Below are 18,623 nucleotides of genomic sequence, written 5' to 3' on the forward strand. Positions count from 1 at the left end.
AACTTTAACTTACTGTTGATATGGTAATTTGGTTATAGTTAGTAAGCTAATGGTTAATCAGAGTTCCAGATTAGTGGTAATAAATTGAGACTAAACCCATATTGGCTATTTTGCCTATTAGTTTAGGCTGGTGCCCCGTGAACTTTAATTCATTTTAAAGTTATTATTTAATATTAATATTTTTAATATTAATATTTTCTTAATTTTTGATAGCCAATAAATTGATAAACAAACGAAATCTAACATATTTGGTGTCCAGCTCATGAGTTAGAGCTCAGACCCCAACACAGTGATGGTCCATATTACAAAATAAATATAGACCACCACAGAAATATTTATCTTGAGTAAATGTGGTATGTGACAAAAAAACGTTATTTTCTGAAGATGTAAAATTTAAGCTGTGATGTGGAGCTACCTGCCCAACAAATAATTATTATTAAAGCTGCTGCAGCTCCTTTCAGCTTCTGTTCTTTTTCAGCTGCATGTACTCTTACCAAATATTTAAACCCTTTATTCAATCATAATTGTTACCTGTGTAGCTCTATGATCTGTTATGTTTTATCTATCTCGTGCATCTTTAACTGCTACATAAATTATTATAGATTTTTTTTTTCTATATTGTTCTGACAAGAAATACCAAAATAGCCCACTAGTTGCATTGGTAAGTAACTGGTATTTCTCTGTCTCACAGGCACATGGACTCCCTTCAACCCAGTGACCGTCCGCTCCATCATATGTAAGTAACACCTACACTGACATTGAGCTCATTTTCACACATTTACTTTTTAGTGATAGACTATGCAAGTTGCTGATTTGCTCCCTCCCCATGACAACCAGATAGATTCATTAAGGGTTGAGAAAAATGATGGGTACTTATTTTTGCATTCAGTATTGCTTTAGTTGGAACCTGCAGGCAGCACTAAGAGAGCAACAACAAGGAAATGGGACAGCTCATCTCAAAAGGCAGCTGCTGATTGCCTCAGACTCCAGATATAATGATATATAAGTATAATATCTGTTTTAGTGTTCATAATTAACCATTAACTGACAATTTGAATTTTGACCAATTAATACTATAGGTTGAACAGTTAAAATATCCTGGGACGCCAGTACCATCTGAGTGGGTGTTCTCTGCCATGGGTCTCACATTTACAACTGCGCACCAGACTAACCCCAAGTATGTTGACATGTTGGTATTTCTGAATAAAACTAGTAGACAAGCTGCCCACTATGCTGGGGGGCTGAGGTAGGCCTGGCCTGGTTCTTTTATTTTGAGGTTTGAAAAATTAGGTTTTTATTACAGTGTCCTGGAGGATTCAATGTGTGTTTTCGTTTCGTTAATCTGTTCTATCTATTATATGCTGTTTTTTTTTTTTTTTAATTTTCCTACATGGGATAGGGTATTATACAGTACACAGTGCACTCTGTGCCAGAGGATTCAATGTGTGTTTTGCTTATAGACACCTATTCTAAATAGTACATTTTAATCTTATCAGTGAACAGTTAATGGTTGGATCCCTATTGCGTGTACACATTGCACTATGCAACTGCCATATATACAGTGGAGGAAATAATTATTTGATCCCCTGCTGATTTTGTAAGTTTACACCCTTACAAAGACATGAACAGTCCGTAATTTTTATGGTAGGTTTATTTTTAACAGAGAGAGACAGAATATCAACAAAAAACCCAGAAAAAACATTAAATAAAGGTTATAAATTAATTTGTATTTGATTGAATTAAATAAGTTTTGATCCTCAAGCAAAATGTGACTTAGTACTTGGTGGAGAAACCTTTGTTGGTAAGCACAGATGTCAGACGTTTCTTGTAGTTGGTCACCAGGTTTGCGCACATCTCAGGAGGGATTTTGGTCCACTCCTTTTTACAGATACTCTCCAAATCCTGAAGGTTTCGAGGCTGTTGCTTAGCAACTCGAAGTTTCAGCTCCCTCCACAAATTTTCTATGGGATTAAGGTCCGGAAACTGGCTAGGCCACTCCAGGATCCTAATGTGCTTCTTCTTGAGCCACTCCTTTGTTGCCTTGGCCGTATGTTATGGGTCATTGTCATGCTGGAAGACCCATCCATGACCCATCTTTAGTGTTCTGGCTGAGGCCAGGAGGTTCTCATCCAAGAATCCACGGTACATGGCCCTGTTCATCGGCCCTTCAATGCAGTGAAGTCTTCCTGCACCCTTAGCAGAGAAACATCCCCAAAGCACAATGTTTCCACCTCCAAGTTTTACAGTGGGGATGGTGTTCTTGGGATCATATTCAGCATTTTTCTGCCTCCAAACATGGCGAGTCAACTTGATGCCAAAGAGCTCAATTTTGGTCTCATATGACCACATCACATTCTCCCAAACCTTCTCTGAATCATTCAGGTGTTCATTGGCAAACTTCAGACGGGCCTATACATGTGCCTTCTTGAGCAGGGGGAACTTGCGGGCACTGCAGGTTCTCAATTCCTTATGGCGAAGTGTGTTACCAATGGTTTTCTTGGTGACTGTGGTCCGAGCTCCCTTGAGATCATTTACAAGCTCCTCCCATGTAATTCTGGGCTGATCCTTCACCATTCTCAGAATCATCCTAACCCCACGAGGTGAGATCTTGCATGGAGCTCCAGAGCGAGGGCGATTGACTGTTATCTTGTATTTCTTCCATATTGAATTATCACGTCAACAGTGGTCACTTTCTCATCAAGTTTCATGCTGATGCTCTTGTAGCCCATTCCAGCCTTGTGCAGGTCTACAATCTTGACCCTGACATCCTTTGACAGCTTTTTGGTCTTGCCCATGGTGGTGGAGAGGTTTGAATGGAAGAGATTGATTCTGTGACAGGTGTCTTTTATACACATAACGAGTTGAGAATAGGAATACTTTCCTAAACGGACAGGGCTAATTTGACTGCCTCATGGGCACATAACCGGTCTGTGGGCGTCAGAATTCTTGCTGGTTGGTAGGGGATCAAATACTTATTTCACTCAATCAAATACAAATTAATTCATAACCTTTTATTTGATGTTTTTTTTCTGGATTTTTTTGTTGATATTCTGTCTGTCTCTGTTACAATTGTCATGGTTTGCTATGGCAGACCTTTTGTTAGTTTTGTTTGGACTTTTTGCACTTCCCATTTTATTTTCTAATTGGTTTCCTTGTGTGTCAGTGTTTTTGCTTCCTGTCTTGGTCCTGTTTCTGTGTGGTGATTGTCTGCCCCGCCCTAATGTGTTTCACCTGTGTGCAATCATCCTTGCCTCCTTTGTCTATATAGTCTTTGTTCTCCCCTTTGTCTGGGTCGGTTTGTCTCTGTTGTTTCTCTGTTGATTTCTGGGTTTGTCCTCGTCGGTTCATGTGCCTGTTCATGTCTGATTGGTCGCAAAGCTGTTCATGTGTGGTTGTTCTCAGTCTGTTCATGTCTGCTTTGTCCTCGGTCTGTTCATGTTGCCTGTTCCTGTCTCCTGTTTTAAGCTCCTGTGTTTCTCCTGTGCTTCACCAGTGTTGTGTGTAAGCTTTAAGTTAATAAACCTTTTTGCACCGTCTCCCATGTGTTGGCTGCATTTGGGTCCAGCCAAACCCTGACAAACCCTGACAGCTGTGACAACAATAAACCTACCATAAAAATTATGGACTGTTCATGTCTTTGTAAGGGGGTAAACTTACAAAATCAGCAGGGGATCAAATAATTATTTCCTCCACTGTATACACTGCTCAAAGAAATTAAGGGAACACTTGAATCATACATCTGATTTTGATGAACAAATTATTCAAGTTGAAAATCTTTACTGATGTACATTGTATAACTTGTTGAGAACAAAATGACGTAACCACGTTCAATGGAAACCAAAATCATCAACCCATTGCGGGCTGGATTCACAATCACAGGCTGATCGAACTTGCGTGAATTTCATCATGGCAACTCAATAGTGTGTATGGTGCCTGCGAGTTGATGGGTGGTGTCCTGGGGGATCTCTTCCCAGACCTGAATCAGGGCATCAGTGTGCTCCTAGACAGTCTGTGGCGGTACTTTGCAGTGTCAGATGCACCGATACATAACGCCCTATAGGTGCCCAATTGGATTTGGGTCAGGGGAACGTGAGGTCTAGTCAATGGCATCAATGCCTTCGTCATCCAGAAACTGCCAACACACTCTGGCCACATGAGGCTGGGTATTGTCCTGCACCAGGAGGAACCCAGGGCCCACTGCAATCATTTGCTTAATAGTCCCACTGAAATCCTGTAATAACAATCCCTTTGTTGGGAGGTAATTGAATTTGACCACATGGGGGTGAGGAGCGGAGTATGGTTTGGGGATCAAACTGTTTCTACGTGTGTGTGTGAGAGACAAAGAGTGACTAATATCTCTTACATTATACCTTATTCCTGACTTCCTCCTTCTTTCTTTTAGCCATGTTCGACAGGGAAAACAAAGGTGGGGTGAACTTCAACGAGTTCGCCGGTGTGTGGAAGTACATCACAGACTGGCAGAACATCTTTAGGACCTATGACAGGGACAACTCCGGCTTCATCGATAAGAATGAGCTTAAACAGGCACTGACTGGATTTGGTGAGCAGCAAAGTATGCTTGTACATTTAAATTTAATCAATGTTGTGGAGGGTTCTGTGGCTGTTTATAGGACTGTCCTATCTCTGGGTCAATAGGTCAGATTTAGTCTTTTCAGTAGCTGTGTGTGTGTGTGTGTGTGTGTGTGTGTGTGTGTGTGTGTGTGTGTGTGTTTGAATAGCATGTCTATATACTGTAATACTTATAATAAGGGAACAGTTTGGAATTCTATCCCTACTTTACAATCACCACTTGCTGCTGTGGCTCAGGAGGTAGAGCGGGTTGTCCGCCAATCAGGCCAGTGGTTTGATCCCCAGTTCCTTCAGTCTGCATGTCGAAGTGTCTTTGGGCAAGATACTGAACCCCAAATTGGCCCTGATTTCTCATCAGTGTGTGATAGAAAGGTGCTGAATGAATAGAAAAAGCCTTGTATGAATGTGTTAGTGAATAGGTGAATATGGCTTGTAGTGTAAAACACTTTGAGTGGTAATTAAGGCTAGAAAAGCACTGCAAGTGCAGTCCATTTACCATTTACCATTCATGTAGCAACTATTTTGTTGTTTTTATTTGACAAACAGCTCCAGCCTGTCATCTACAGTGCAGTGCACTTATGTTGGGATAAAAAAAAGCTGAAAACCAGAGGTTAAATGATAGCCAACTAAGGAGACAAAATCCATTTTAGAACTTCATTCATCAAAAAACAGACTTTGAAAGGGAGATTTTGTAGTTTGCCTTTGAAACGTTGACTGTATTACTGTTGTCATATTTGCTGTTGTGTACAGGCTATCGTCTATCAGATCAGTTCTACAGCACGCTGATAGAGAAGTTTGACCGCCAGAGGAAGGGACAGGTGGCCTTTGATGACTTCATCCAGTGCTGCATTGTACTACAGGTGACATATTTACACTATATCAAAATAAACACACATAAAATAAAAATGTTTTTTGCATGCACATGCAAGCTGGCCGCTTACACAGGCACCTAGGAACATTCAAAGCTTTACAAATGGTTTTATACCCTTTCTCTGATCCATGCCTGGACTTAATGGCTTGGTTTTTGTCCTGACCTGCAATGTAAATTGCGGGACCTTCATACACACAGGTGTGTGGCTTTATAAACTGTGTCCAATTAGTTGAGTGTGCCAAAGGTTTCTCCAGATGAATTCTAGACAAATCTCAAGGATAATTCAAGCAAAGAGGGGGTACTTGATCACAGTTTAGAGTACTACAGCTCTCTAAATGGAATACTTTTTTACATAATACTTTTGTTGATTGTTAATAAATAATTATTAATAAATTTGCAACCATTTCTTGAAAAATGTTAAATATAACATAATAAAGTGTAAAAAGTGAAGGGGTCTGAATACTTTCTGAGGCTAGGGTACATGAATATAGGATATCCTTAGCACTTGCATCACAACAAGCCTACTCTTGTATTTATAAGGCAGTTTTTAATTATGCACATTTAAGAAATTCATTACAGTCTAATAATTCAGATTATTAATTTCTACTGCCAAATGTAACAGCCTGATAAACTCTTCAGTTACAGTAGAGTGGTAATATATAATATAATATAATATAACAGGGTTTATAGCCTTTTCTAATGGATTTGTCTGATCACATTCCTATATTTCTAGATTTGTATATTAAAAACAAGAAAAATACTTTTGCATGAAGACTGAATTCAATTGTACGGAAGAGGATTAGGGCCACATGTTAAACTTTTTTTTTTTTAAATTCTGACTTTAATCTCAGAATTCAAAACTCTACTGGCTAATGTGACAGTAGGAGAGTTGCAGAAGGCAATATCAAGACTCAAACATTATTTACAGCTGAATGGTATAAGACCTATAGCTACTCTCTATCACCACTGCTACTGAAAACATTTAACTGGGTTCTACAGAAAGGGGAAATCCCCCCTTCATGGCAGGAAGTGGTCATAGCTGTAATACCAAAAGAAGGGAAGGAATAGACAGACTGCTCCAACTTTTGGCCAGTCAGTGTGTTGAATCAAGATTATACAATTTTCACATCAATCCTAGCAAGACAATTAGAAACAATTCTCCCAGCTATTGTACAATTGGACCAGGCAGGATTTATTAGGCAGAGGCAAATGCAGAACAATGTTAGGGGGATGTTGCATGTAATTAACCACATAAACAAAAATGATATAGAATTGGTCTTGCTGGGGTTAGATGCAGAGAAGGCGTTCGACTCAGTTCATAGGTCTTTTTTTTGTACAAGGTAAAATACAGATTAATGGTGGATACAAAATAAACTTTCTTGTGAGCACATGAAACTTTCACGTACCCACGTGAAACTTTCTCGTGAGCATGTGAAAGTTTCAATGTGCACCAGAAACTCAAAAGATTTTTTTTTTTCCCACAACTTTTATTCCCCCCCGTGCCCCCTGTAAAAAAAAAAAAAAAAATCTATAAAAAAGGTCAAATGACTGGCAGCAGCTGCCCACCAAAAAACATAAAATTAAAGTAAAATATCCTAATTCGAATAAAGTGTAAAGACAAAATAAATTTATGGAAAGTTTCATTAATATTTCTAGAGAGAAGAACTGTTATTTTACATATTTTTCCTAATTTATTATGATCAAACACCTTCAATAAAGGGAATCCACTCATATTTCTACAGCTAAAAACTGTTATTTTACAGATTTCTCATAATTTATTATGATCAAACACATTCAATAAAGTGAATCCACTCAAGTTTCTACAGCGAAAAACTGTATTTTACAGATTTCTCCTAATTTATTTTGATCGAACACCTTCAATAAAGTGAATCCACTCAAGTTTCTACAGGGAAAAAACAGTTATTTTACTGATTTTTTTCCTAAATTGTTATGATCAAACACTTTCAGTGATGCAACTCGTAGTCCTGCAGAGAAAAACGGTTATTTTACAGATTTTTCCTAAATTATTATGATCAAACACCATCAATAAAGTGACACCACTAAAGTTTCTGCAGAGAAACTTTTTCCTAATAATAAATTTAAGTGTCAATCAATGAAATATTAACACATGCCTAATATTGTGAAGTAAACATTTTGTTTTGGAAGACAGTAAAAAATACAGTGTAAATCATCTCAAACATCAACTTGCAGTATTTGTGTTAACATTTAATCTTTAAGTATGTAAAGTTATTTTAAAAACCTGTAGAAGCACAATCTAAATGCAATAATTAATGATTCAGATAAATTTTCTTACATTTCTCATAAAATATAATATACTGAAGAAATGCAAATTAAATTATTAAGTCGCTGTATGTAGTCTTTCAACTCAAGTGGGGTTGGAAACTTAATTACAAATAACATACACACCACTATTGACTTTATAGCACTTTTATTTAATATGTTCAGATGTAAATTTACAATATCAACCAATTATTCACAAATAGTTCTTCAAAGCCCCCCCAGGATAATTTGAAAAACTAAAACTGGGATTTCTCCATTGGTCTATCTTGCCTGTTAAGGTTAATATAATGAGGAGTTCATGATTTCACCTCTGAAAGAGGTGTGCTGTGGAGCTGAGGGGGTTGTGGTCTGTTGTTTTTTAGCTTGTATATTCCAATTCATTTTTTTCTTGTTTTCCATAGTATTCTCCGTATATTTCTGACAACATATGTGGACAAACATTATACTATCATATTATTTCAGAATCCCAACTATACAGTGTATTAATAAGTAAAATCAAAACATACCACAAAGGTCAATGAATCTATACCAGAAGTGACAATGCAACATAACAGATGAAGAAAAATCCACCTTCAAATTTCCATTAATCAGCTGGATCCTTGGTGGATCTAGGGGGGAAAGAAATAACAGGAAACACTAAGATTCACTGTAAAGTTCTTAAAAAAGTATTTTATTTTATTTTATTTTTTTACCATTACCTTAATAAAGCTTAAAAAAAATGTTATTTATATTAGCTGTAGCGACAAAGAATGACATTCTGTGGCTGCATTCTAATGTTCCACCTGACTAAACATCAAACATCTGAAGCTCATTTTCAGAACACTCTGCTTGTGCTAAACAGGCACGATGTGCACTGGTTCTTCAGCATTATCATGATCTCACAGATGATGTACTGCTGTGGGTCCTTGGCCATGTTAAATACAGTTGGACACACCAAAAAATATTCAGTTATATCTCAGAGCTCTTAACTTTGATTATTTGACATGCTTCTTACTAATAACTTCCATGCTGTTGAGATCAGTAACTGCACACCATACTTCTTGGGGAAGGTTCTAATACAGTGACTACCATCTACCCTACACACATCAATGTTTACATTAACTTCAGATAAAACCAAAGATATTTAACACCAGTGAGTAAATCAATCTGTTTATATCAGGTGAGTAAATCAGGAAGAGTGCTACCTGCAAGGCGGAAGCCAGGCCTGAAGTGAAGTTGTTGATACTAAAAACCCCACAATGCATCACAGCATCTCGCCCAGCAGTTCTTGATCTCAGCAGACTGGAAAGAGACGGAGTAGGTCATGTTTATCAAATTACTTATTTCATATCTAGCTAAGGAACACCACATTAGAGAAGAAGATAGTACCTATGATCGGAGCAGTATCCTACTTCTTAGGATTAAAAAAAAAAAACAGCAAATAGTATGATGAACTGTATATATTAAATACTGTATAGAAGCACATAGAACTTAACATAAACTTGGATTCATTCATTCATGGTGTATTGCTATGTATTAACTGAATAACACATTAATTAATCAAGGACAGAATTAGCCTAAATTGACTAACAGCAATAGGGATCAGTGCTGATTCCGATTATTAGTAATCAAACAGACAGAAATATTTGGAACCGATGCCAACACAAAACTACTGCTACATAAAGACACTCGCCATGGCTTTCAAGTTTCTATTATTTTCTACTATTTTGTCCAACCCATTTATATCAAGGAAGATAGGCTAAATAACAGAAACACCTCTGTATAAACAGTATAATCTTCATGAGGTACGATTTATTGCAGGGTTGTTGTATTAGTCTATATCAGTTTTAGCTAGATGTTCCAAATAAATTGTCAACTGAGTGTACATTAATAATTATCAGCTGTATGCACAGGCTGCTAAGAGCCTGACTGGAATTAATTGATTGCTTTCGGTGCTGGTTTCACCTGGGAACTGATACTGGCTCCGTGGCAGCCTAAATGTTGTTGTTTAATACTTTTATCATATATTATTATTATCATCACCATATAAGACGTTTTACCCGTCCTCTTCCCCTTTTTAAAAATGTAGCGTAGTAACACATTTACTCAGAGTACATTACCTTTCATTAACGGGTGAGTTTCTGTTACCGGTAGAGTTTATTGCTGCTCTATCTGAACACAGTTAATGTTGTTGTTTTCTTCTACAGTGACTAACTACCTGCTGTACATTTAAACTTACCAGTTCTGCTCTAGCATCCACGGTTCTCTGCTGCTGCTTCAGCATTTGTTTACATGTTATTCAGAACTGATTGTTACTTTAGCTTAGCAGTTAGCTCTGGCTTCTCTCTCTCTCTCTCTCTCTCTCTCTCTCTCTCTCTCCCTTGCTCAGTGTGTGTGTCTTGGACCAACAAATTAACTAGTACATAAGAGTGTTGTGTTTTTGTAGTTTCAGAATATTGGATTGTGATGTTTATTACAACTTCAGCAATGTCTGCTGTCGTGCCGTCAACACACAGCTCTGCTCGCTAACCGGAGTTACAAACAAAATAGCATGTTAGTTATTACTCACAAATCCCGAAGTTGTCATCTGGAACATGGGTGAACAATGACAAACTGGGTAATGCCCGGCGATGGGAGGCATGAGTGGTAGGCTGGCGACAACAGTCCAGACAAGGCGGTAGCTGCGCGGGAGACTTCTGCTCCTCGATGTGTTTCCTGGTCCTCTCTGTCTAAGTGTACAAGAGTGCTCAAGACAGTTTTCTCAGTCACTTTACTCGTTCACTTCACATATTTAAAAAAGAGAAGAGAAGCAAAATATAGCCCTGTCCATGGTCAATATCTTGAAATACTTGGGGCATACATTTATTTCCTTACCACAATTGCTTACAACTCCAACAGAATACGGATTATTATCAGGCTATAAACTAAATGCCCACAAGTCTCAAATTCTCACATTCAATTACTCCCTAGCCAATCAGTCAAAGTAATTTTGGAATTGGATTCAATGAAATGTTTAGGAGTGAATATCCCAAAGGACCCAAACAAGATTGTGTTACTAAATCACGAGCCCTTAATTTGCAAGATCAAATCTGACCTGACCTCATGGAATCTATTGCCCTTAGGGCTAGCATAGAGGGTGGAAGCCATAAAATTAATCTGGTGGCTAGACTATTATATCTGTTCCAAACCATTCCAGCGGACCTCCGGAATTAAAGATTTCAGGAAATAGACAAATTGATATCATGATTCATTTGGCAAGGAAAAGGGCCAAGGATTAGGTTTAAGACTCTCCAACTGGCTAGGGATAAAGGTTGCCTTTCCCTTCCAAATATCAAAAATTATTACCAGGCAGTACAGATAAAAACCTTGGTCAGCATATGCAACCCATCTTATAAAGCTAAGTAGAAATAGGTAGAATGCCAGATATCAAGTGACATTCCATTGAAAGCGATTATAGGCAACAGTGGTTTGACTAATCATTTAAAGGAGGCAAATCCATGGATAAAGACATCACTTATGATTTGGCATATGGTGGTCAGTGAGAACAGGACCAAAGAACCATACAAATTATGAGATGGATAGGATATGATTCAGACTTTCTACCTAACAAGAAGGACGCTAAATTTAAACAATTGGCTGACAGAGGACTGAGAAAATACAGTGACCCCTATGATGGGGTAACACTAAGACACTTCCAGGACCTAAAAAACCAGTTTGGATGAACAATTCATGACTTCTATAGGTTTTTGCCACTCTTTTTTTTTTGATTGCTCTGTGGTAGTAGGTGTCAAAAGCTTATAACATGAAAATGCTATAAGCATCATGTATAACCTATGTTTATAAATAAAATAAATAATAAATAAAAAACATTTATTAACAAAAAAACAAAAAAAGCCATTTCTGAGCTAGATTTGAATGAGTCAACTTGAGTTGATATATTTGCATCTCCAGTAGTGTAGGGTAAAGAAAACAAGCACTATTCTGTGAAACAAAGTTGAGTGTTTATAGCTGTTAACTATGCTGGTAAATGCTTGAAATGAAAAGGTGATATGATGACGTAAAATTGTGATTGAAAAGTATTGAAGCAAAGATCTTTCAATACAACACCTAAACTGTATGAATAAATGTATATCAATTTTGTATTGGAGAGTTTAGAGCAATAAGAAATTACAGTTTGGTGTTGTTATGTTTAAAAAGTAAAATTCATTATTATTGGCCCTTCTTTCCACAGAGGTTGACTGACGTGTTCAGGCGATACGATACAGATCAGGATGGCTGGATCCAGGTATCATATGAACAGTACCTTTCCATGGTCTTCAATATAGTATAACACACACGGATGACTACAGGAGAGCACAACTGGAAACAACTGTGCAAAAGCTACCGGCACCCCCCGAATGTCTGCAATTGTGGACACGACAGGATTTTTTTTTAAAGCTAATTTTTAGCCACTGTTTGGCTGTTTCACACAAATTTATAAAACTAACAAGAAAAAACTTAAACGAATGTTCCATTTTTTGAGGTCGTAATACCTTCCAGATGAGAGTATGTGTCTGTAAGTGCAACTTTAAAGCTCGATGTTTTAAAATAATATCTTGCAGTGTTTTGTTTGGGTGACCAATCTGAACAGTGTCTGTGTTGGGGACTCTCTGTTGGGAATATTATGGACACATCTGTCAGTCTGTCTGTTATTGTCAATAAACTTTTTTAATCTCTTAACTTTAATTGATACAATTTAAAATAACTCTGTTGAGAGTAAAATGATGCATTGTAAATATGATTTAAGATGCATTGCATGCTTTTCAGGGAAATTAGCCCCACTTTGAAGCATGCTTTCCCTTTCTCTTTCTCTATCTTTTCCTCAGTCCTATTTTGCTCAAAGCCATGTTTACAAGAACTGTGAAAGCAGGTGATGTTCTGCTTTGAGATTCACTGACATGCCAGCTTACATGCCATATTTGTACAAACTTATTTTTAACAGCAAATCTTCAATTATTAAAACAAAAGTTTTGGTAGAGGGTAAGCATAATGCCTTTAGTATGGATTTTGTTTTTGTGCATGATGCCTTAAAATGTGTAAAAAAAACCAAAAGAGAAATCTTTTTCTTATTAAATAAAAAGAAATTTAAATGGACTCTGCTTTTATTATTTACAGGACATCAAAGTCAAGTGAATGCAGGGGGAATCCATGGAATTAACACAGCTAAATGTCACCCTCTGCTGTATTGCTGTAGTATTTACCACTGCAGTGTGCCCACAGATGAGTGACAAACTTGTGAGAAACCTAAGGAATGCAAATACTTCCACTCTGGTGCACTGCATGATACATAAGCAATTAACATCCAATTATGCTCTGTAGCATGTACAAAAATGCTGAGCAGGCCCAGATGATTCTGTATCGAGGAAAAGATCTATAAGTGGTGATGAAAGAGGGTTCATTGTTGGGACACATGGCAGGAGCCTCAGTCACAAAGACTGCTCAACTTGCTAGTGTTTTAACAGGAACACTGACTTAAGTGACATCTGCCATTTAGATATATAGGAAAGTAGATAGGCTCGGAAATTGTGGTCGACTGCACATTTGATGACCTAGATGCTTGTGCATTTTTACGATTATGTAAGGAAAAACAGAAGAGCAACTCTTCCACAGGTGCCTGAGAATGTCGATGCATCCATTGACAATGGCATAGAGAGGGATATTATAGTAGGCCTGCAGTGCATAAATCCCTCATTAAAAAGATGAATGAACAGTTGAGAGTTAAGTGGTGCACAAACCAGAAGCAGTCTACAGAGATGTGGAAAAAAGTAATATGGTCAGAAGAGTCATCACCAAGAGAACGGTACAGACCTGAATGCTTGACCCCTATAGTGAGGGGATCTGGTGGCCCTGTTATTCTGTGGGCATGTGGGCATGGTTTGGGTCCACTTTTCCCCTTAGAGGGAAGGGTCTCTGCAAATCAATTCAAAGTTGTTCTGACTGATCACCTTTATAGTATGATGTAATATTTCTATCCTGATGGGAGTGATCACTTCCATGATGACAATGCTTCCATCCATAGGGTATGAGGGGTCATTTAATTGATGGCTTTGGCCTTTACAGTCACCAGATCTCAACCCATCTGTATATGTGTAAAAAAAAACATGTTTTTGTTTGTTTCAAATTCCATTCACTACTCAGACACCAAAAGTAATACTCATTGACCTCAAGGTGGTGTGGTATCAATCAATTCTACCATTTCACAACTATCTCCAAATGGCTTGGCTTAGATTCAAAATTTTTCATCATTTTAATCTCCAAGACCAAAGGTCTTCTACACTTAAACGAACTATTGAAGGCTACTCATCTTATTCTCACTATTATACATATGTATATAAATCATCTACAGACAAATTTGACAAAAGTTGTTAAAGGAACTTTAATATGTCGATTTGTTTTGAAATTGTACATTTTTAAACATATGTCTTTAAGATAAATTTTACATAAATGTTCATGGATTAAAATTGGCTAAACCAATTGTCTGACTTTAATAGAAATTATATTTAGACATGGAAATAATATTTTTTTATTCCAGTCATGTGATCATATTATTTACATTTCACCTTGTTGAATGTCACTTTTGGATGTTGCCAAAACCGATCTTACCGGCAAGTATCAGTGTTACTTCTCATATCATATTAAGTACTTCTGACGATGCTGCTTATAATTAACAACTCTGCCTCTTTCTCATGAACGTGCTCGAAACCGGATAGGTAATCCCAGGGGTAACTGAGCCAGTTGATAACCACCTTCATAGTACAGGTTATCAGGACGGTCAATGTTAGGTTCAGTCAAGCCAGATAACTAAAAGTTATCCTGATATAGTTATCTGATGGCTTGTTTTAAGGCTTAATATCTGAATTCAGGCTGTGCGCATTTTTCAGTGGACTTATCACTTTGATACATTTGTAACATTAACACCCCAATTTAGAATTTGCTTTTGTTGAAAGGGGACAACAGTCCTCAGGGAGTACAACAATGAATTACCTCATTGATTAATGTTATCAATCTCATATCAGAAGCTGTGTCTTCTTGATTCAATGGATCTCCAGTCTCTATTTCAAAAGAACACAACAGGACAACTGGGTGTAAATAAAGAACAAAAGTAAACAAAGTTTATCGATCTAAACTACTATCTACAGAGTAAATGCAACGTGTAATAATCATAAAGATTAAAATAATAATGAAATGAGCTGTGTGATGAGTTGGCAAAAGTGGGAGAGAATATGTTATGGCTATACAGCTAATGATCACTAAGTCTACGTATGAGATTTGATGATTAAATATTGCTATATTTTGACGTCAACCCAGTCATGAGCAGAAGGTTAAGACCGGCCTACTGTGAATTGTGCTGTAGCTGGATACTCTTGGCCAACCCATGTGGCTCTGGTTGCTGTGGTAACCCTGGAGACACAGGATCTAGCTGGATTCTCCTGGAGACCGTGTCCTGTTATCTCGGTGACGGATTCTGCTGATGTCTCAGCGGTTCAGCTCTGGTGGAGTTTGCCAGGAGACTTTCTTTCTCGGGAACTCTTGATTTCTGGTAGGCTTCTCTGCAGGTGGTTGTGGTCAGATGTGTTATCTACTGGTGTCTATTGCGGGTTGATGCAAGATAAACTCTAATGCACTTAATTTTGGCTGGATAACTTTAGAGGAGACTGGCATTGACCAGATGACTCTAAAACTGTCAAAAATCTTCAAAAAGGAAAACGTGATAATAACTAAGAAAGTTACATTACTCTGAGGCACTTCTGTTGTTTTGGTTCAATTGGTCTTGACTTGGCTTGGCTTATAAAAAACTGAAGATTGCGTGTATAGACAAAAAGAATGTTACTTGGAGCACATGGCAAAGAAGGGATGAAGGATGCGGACAAATGATGAAGTGCAAAAATGGCTAAGAGCTGTGGCTAAAAGTCTGTGGCCAAGAGCCATGGGTTTGTGGCTAGCAGCATAGAGCTAAGAGCTGATGACTTAGAGCCGATGACTTAGAGCTAAAAGTTTGGAGCTACGTAGCTACAGAGCCGGGCTTAGAGCAATGTGTGAATTGATCACAACTGTTTTATCCCCTGGGGGCTGGCGGATGTTTCAGTGGCGTCATCCGTGTCCTCCCATGTTTCAACTTGGAGAAGAGAGTACTTTTCCACAGAAATTTTGAATTGTTTCATTCTAGAGTTTACCTATAAACTCGTACATCCGTCTTCCACCATGACCATAAAACATTAAATGAAAAAACATACAAACCTAATGGCACTAATAATAACAGGCAGGAACAATATAAGTGTGGATTTCCTATTACATCCTTCAAACCTGGAATTAATCATAATAAGTGGTTAACTGATCAAACAACAATATAAACATTTCCTAAAGCTAATAATCTGTGATAACGATGCTGACAGTATGTTCAAATGAAAGACATTGTCTTAAAGTCTACATGTTACATTTCAACCATTCTATAGGATAGAAGTTTGGGATTGACATATTACATAGAAACATCACGAGTTACAGAACAGTTAGATAATTAGTTTTATATTCTGTGTCTGTAAAGAGTGTTCTGCTGGTCACTACTTAGGATTGGAATGTGGGTTGTGGTTTATGACTCTTATCTAGAGAGATACAGAGGAAGGGAGATTGGTGTGTGTGTGTGTGTGTGTTAGTGAGTGAGTGAGTGAGTGTGTGTGTGTGTGTGTATGAGCGTGTTGGTGAGTGAGTGAGTGTGAGTGAATGAGTGTGTTTGTGAGTGAGTGAGTGAGTGAGTGAGTGAGTGTGTGTGTGTGTGTTTGTGAGTGTGTGTGTTTGTGAGTGAGTGAGTGAGTGAGTGAGTGAGTGAGTGAGTGAGTGAGTGAGTGAGTGAGTGAGTGAGTGATTGAGTGTGTGTGTGTGAATGTGTTGGTGAGTGAGTGAGTGTGTGTGAGTGAGTGTGTTTATGAGTGAGTGAGTGTGTATGTGTGTGTGAGTGTGTGTGAGTGTGTGTGTGTGAGTGGGTGAGTGTGAATGAGTGAGTGAGTCTGTGTTTGTTAGTGTGAGTGTGTTTGTGAGTGAGTGTGAGTGAGTGTGAGTGAGTGAGTGAGTGTGTGTGTTTGTGTTTGCGAGTGTGTGTGTTAGTGAGTGTGTTTGTGAGTGAGTGTGAGTGAATGAGTGTGTTTGTGAGTGGTTGAGTGAGTGAGTGAGTGAGTGTGTGTGTGTGAGTGAGTGAGTGAGTGTGTTTGTGAGTGTGTGTGAGTGTGTCTTTTTGAGTGAGTGAATGTGTGTTTGTGAGTGTGTGTATGAGTGAATGTGTTTGTGAGTGAGTGAGTGTGTGTGTGTGTGTGTTTGCGAGTGTGTGTGTTTGTGAGTGAGTGAGTGAGTGTGTGTGTGTGTGTATGAGTGTGTTGGTGAGTGAGTGAGTGTGAGTGAATGAGTGTGTTTGTGAGTGAGTGAGTGAGTGAGTGAGTGAGTGAGTGAGTGAGTGAGTGAGTGAGTGTGTGTGTGTGTGTTTGTGAGTGTGTGTGTTTGTGAGTGAGTGAGTCAGTGATTGAGTGTGTGTGTGTGAGTGTGTGAATGTCTTGGTGAGTGAGTGAGTGAGTGTGTGTGAGGGAGTGTGTTTATGAGTGAGTGAGTGAGTGAGTGAGTGTGTATGTGTGTGTGAGTGTGTGTGTGAGTGAGTGGGTGAGTGTGAATGAGTGAGTGAGTCTGTGTTTGTTAGTGTGAATGTGTTTGTGAGTGAGTGAGTGAGTGTGACTGAGTGTGAGTGACTGAGTGAGTGAGTGTGTGTGTTTGCAAGTGTGTGTGTTAGTGAGCGTGTTTGTGAGTGAGTGTGAGTGAATGAGTGTGTTTGTGAGTGGGTGAGTGAGTGAGTGAGTGTGTGAGTGAGTCAGTGTGTATGAGTGTGAGTGAGTGAATGTGTGTTTGTGAGTGTGTGTGTGAGTGAGTGAGTGTGTTTCTGAGTGAGTGAGTGAGTGAGTGAATGTGAGTGAGTGTGAGTGTTTGTGAGTGAGTGAGTGTGTATGTGTTTGCGAGTGTGTGTGTTTGTGAGTGAGTGTGTTTGTGAGTGAGTGAGTGTGAGTGAATGAGTGTGTTTGTGAGTCAGTGAGTGAGTGAGTGAGTGTGTGTGAGTGAGTGAGTGAGTGTGTGAAGGAGTGAGAGTGAGTGAGTGGGTGATTGAGTGTGTGTGAGTGAGTGAGTGAGTGAGTGAGTGAGTGTGAGTGAATGAGTGTGTTTGTGAGTGAGTGAGTGAGTGTGAGTGAGTGTGTGAGTGTGTCTTTGTGAGTGAGTGAATGTGTGTGATTGAATGTGTTTGTGAGTGAGTGAGTGAGTGTGTGTGAGTGAGTGAGTGAGTGAGTGAGTGAGTGTGTTGGTGAGTGAATGAGTGTGAGTGAATGAGTGTGTTTGTGAGTGAGTGAGTGTGTGTGTGTGTGTTTGTGAGTGTGTGTGTTTGTGAGTGAGTGAGTTAGTGTGTGTGTGAGTGTGTGAATGTGTTGGTGAGTGAGTAAGTGTGTGTGAGTGAGTGTGTTTATGAGTGAGTGAGTGTATATGTGTGTGTGTGAGTGTGTGTGTGAGTGAGTGAGTGAGTGTGTGTGTGTGTGAATGCATTGGTGAGTGAGTGAGTGTGTGTGTGTGAGTGAGTGTGTTTATGAGTGAGTGAGTGAGTGTGTACGTATTTGTGAGTGTGTGTGTGAGTGAGTGAGTGTGTTTGTGGGTGAGTGTGTGTGTTTGCGAGTGTGTGTGTTAATGAGTGTGTGTGTTTGTGAGTGTGAGTGAATGAGTGTGTTTGTGAGTGAGAGTGAGTGAGTGTGTGTGTTTCTGAGTGAGTGAGTGAGTGAGTGTGTGTGTGTTTGCGAGTGTGTGTGTTTGTGAGTGTGAGTGAATG

General features: G+C 38.6%; 1 protein-coding gene across 2 annotated transcripts in view; it reads left to right on the top strand.

The window, feature by feature from the left end:
• The window catches only part of pdcd6 (programmed cell death 6), a 29,533-nt gene extending 16,659 nt beyond the window's left edge, over nucleotides 1–12,874 (top strand). The window contains exons 3-6 of one of the 2 annotated variants that reach the window (XM_023409435.2): nucleotides 692–736; nucleotides 4,403–4,573; nucleotides 5,341–5,450; nucleotides 11,973–12,874. In XM_023409435.2, coding sequence (XP_023265203.1) covers nucleotides 692–736; nucleotides 4,403–4,573; nucleotides 5,341–5,450; nucleotides 11,973–12,071 — 425 coding nt within the window. In that variant the 3' untranslated portion in view covers nucleotides 12,072–12,874. The remainder of the gene's footprint in view (nucleotides 1–691; nucleotides 737–4,402; nucleotides 4,574–5,340; nucleotides 5,451–11,972) is intronic. The other variant, XM_023409436.2, reaches the window with a different exon arrangement.
• The last annotated feature ends 5,749 nt before the right edge of the window (nucleotides 12,875–18,623 follow it).

The sequence above is a fragment of the Seriola lalandi genome, unplaced genomic scaffold (genome assembly GCF_002814215.2).
Source record: "Seriola lalandi dorsalis isolate HSWRI2012SDOR001 ecotype SW California unplaced genomic scaffold, Sedor1 jcf7180002054392, whole genome shotgun sequence".
NCBI classification, from domain to species: domain Eukaryota; kingdom Metazoa; phylum Chordata; class Actinopteri; order Carangiformes; family Carangidae; genus Seriola; species Seriola lalandi.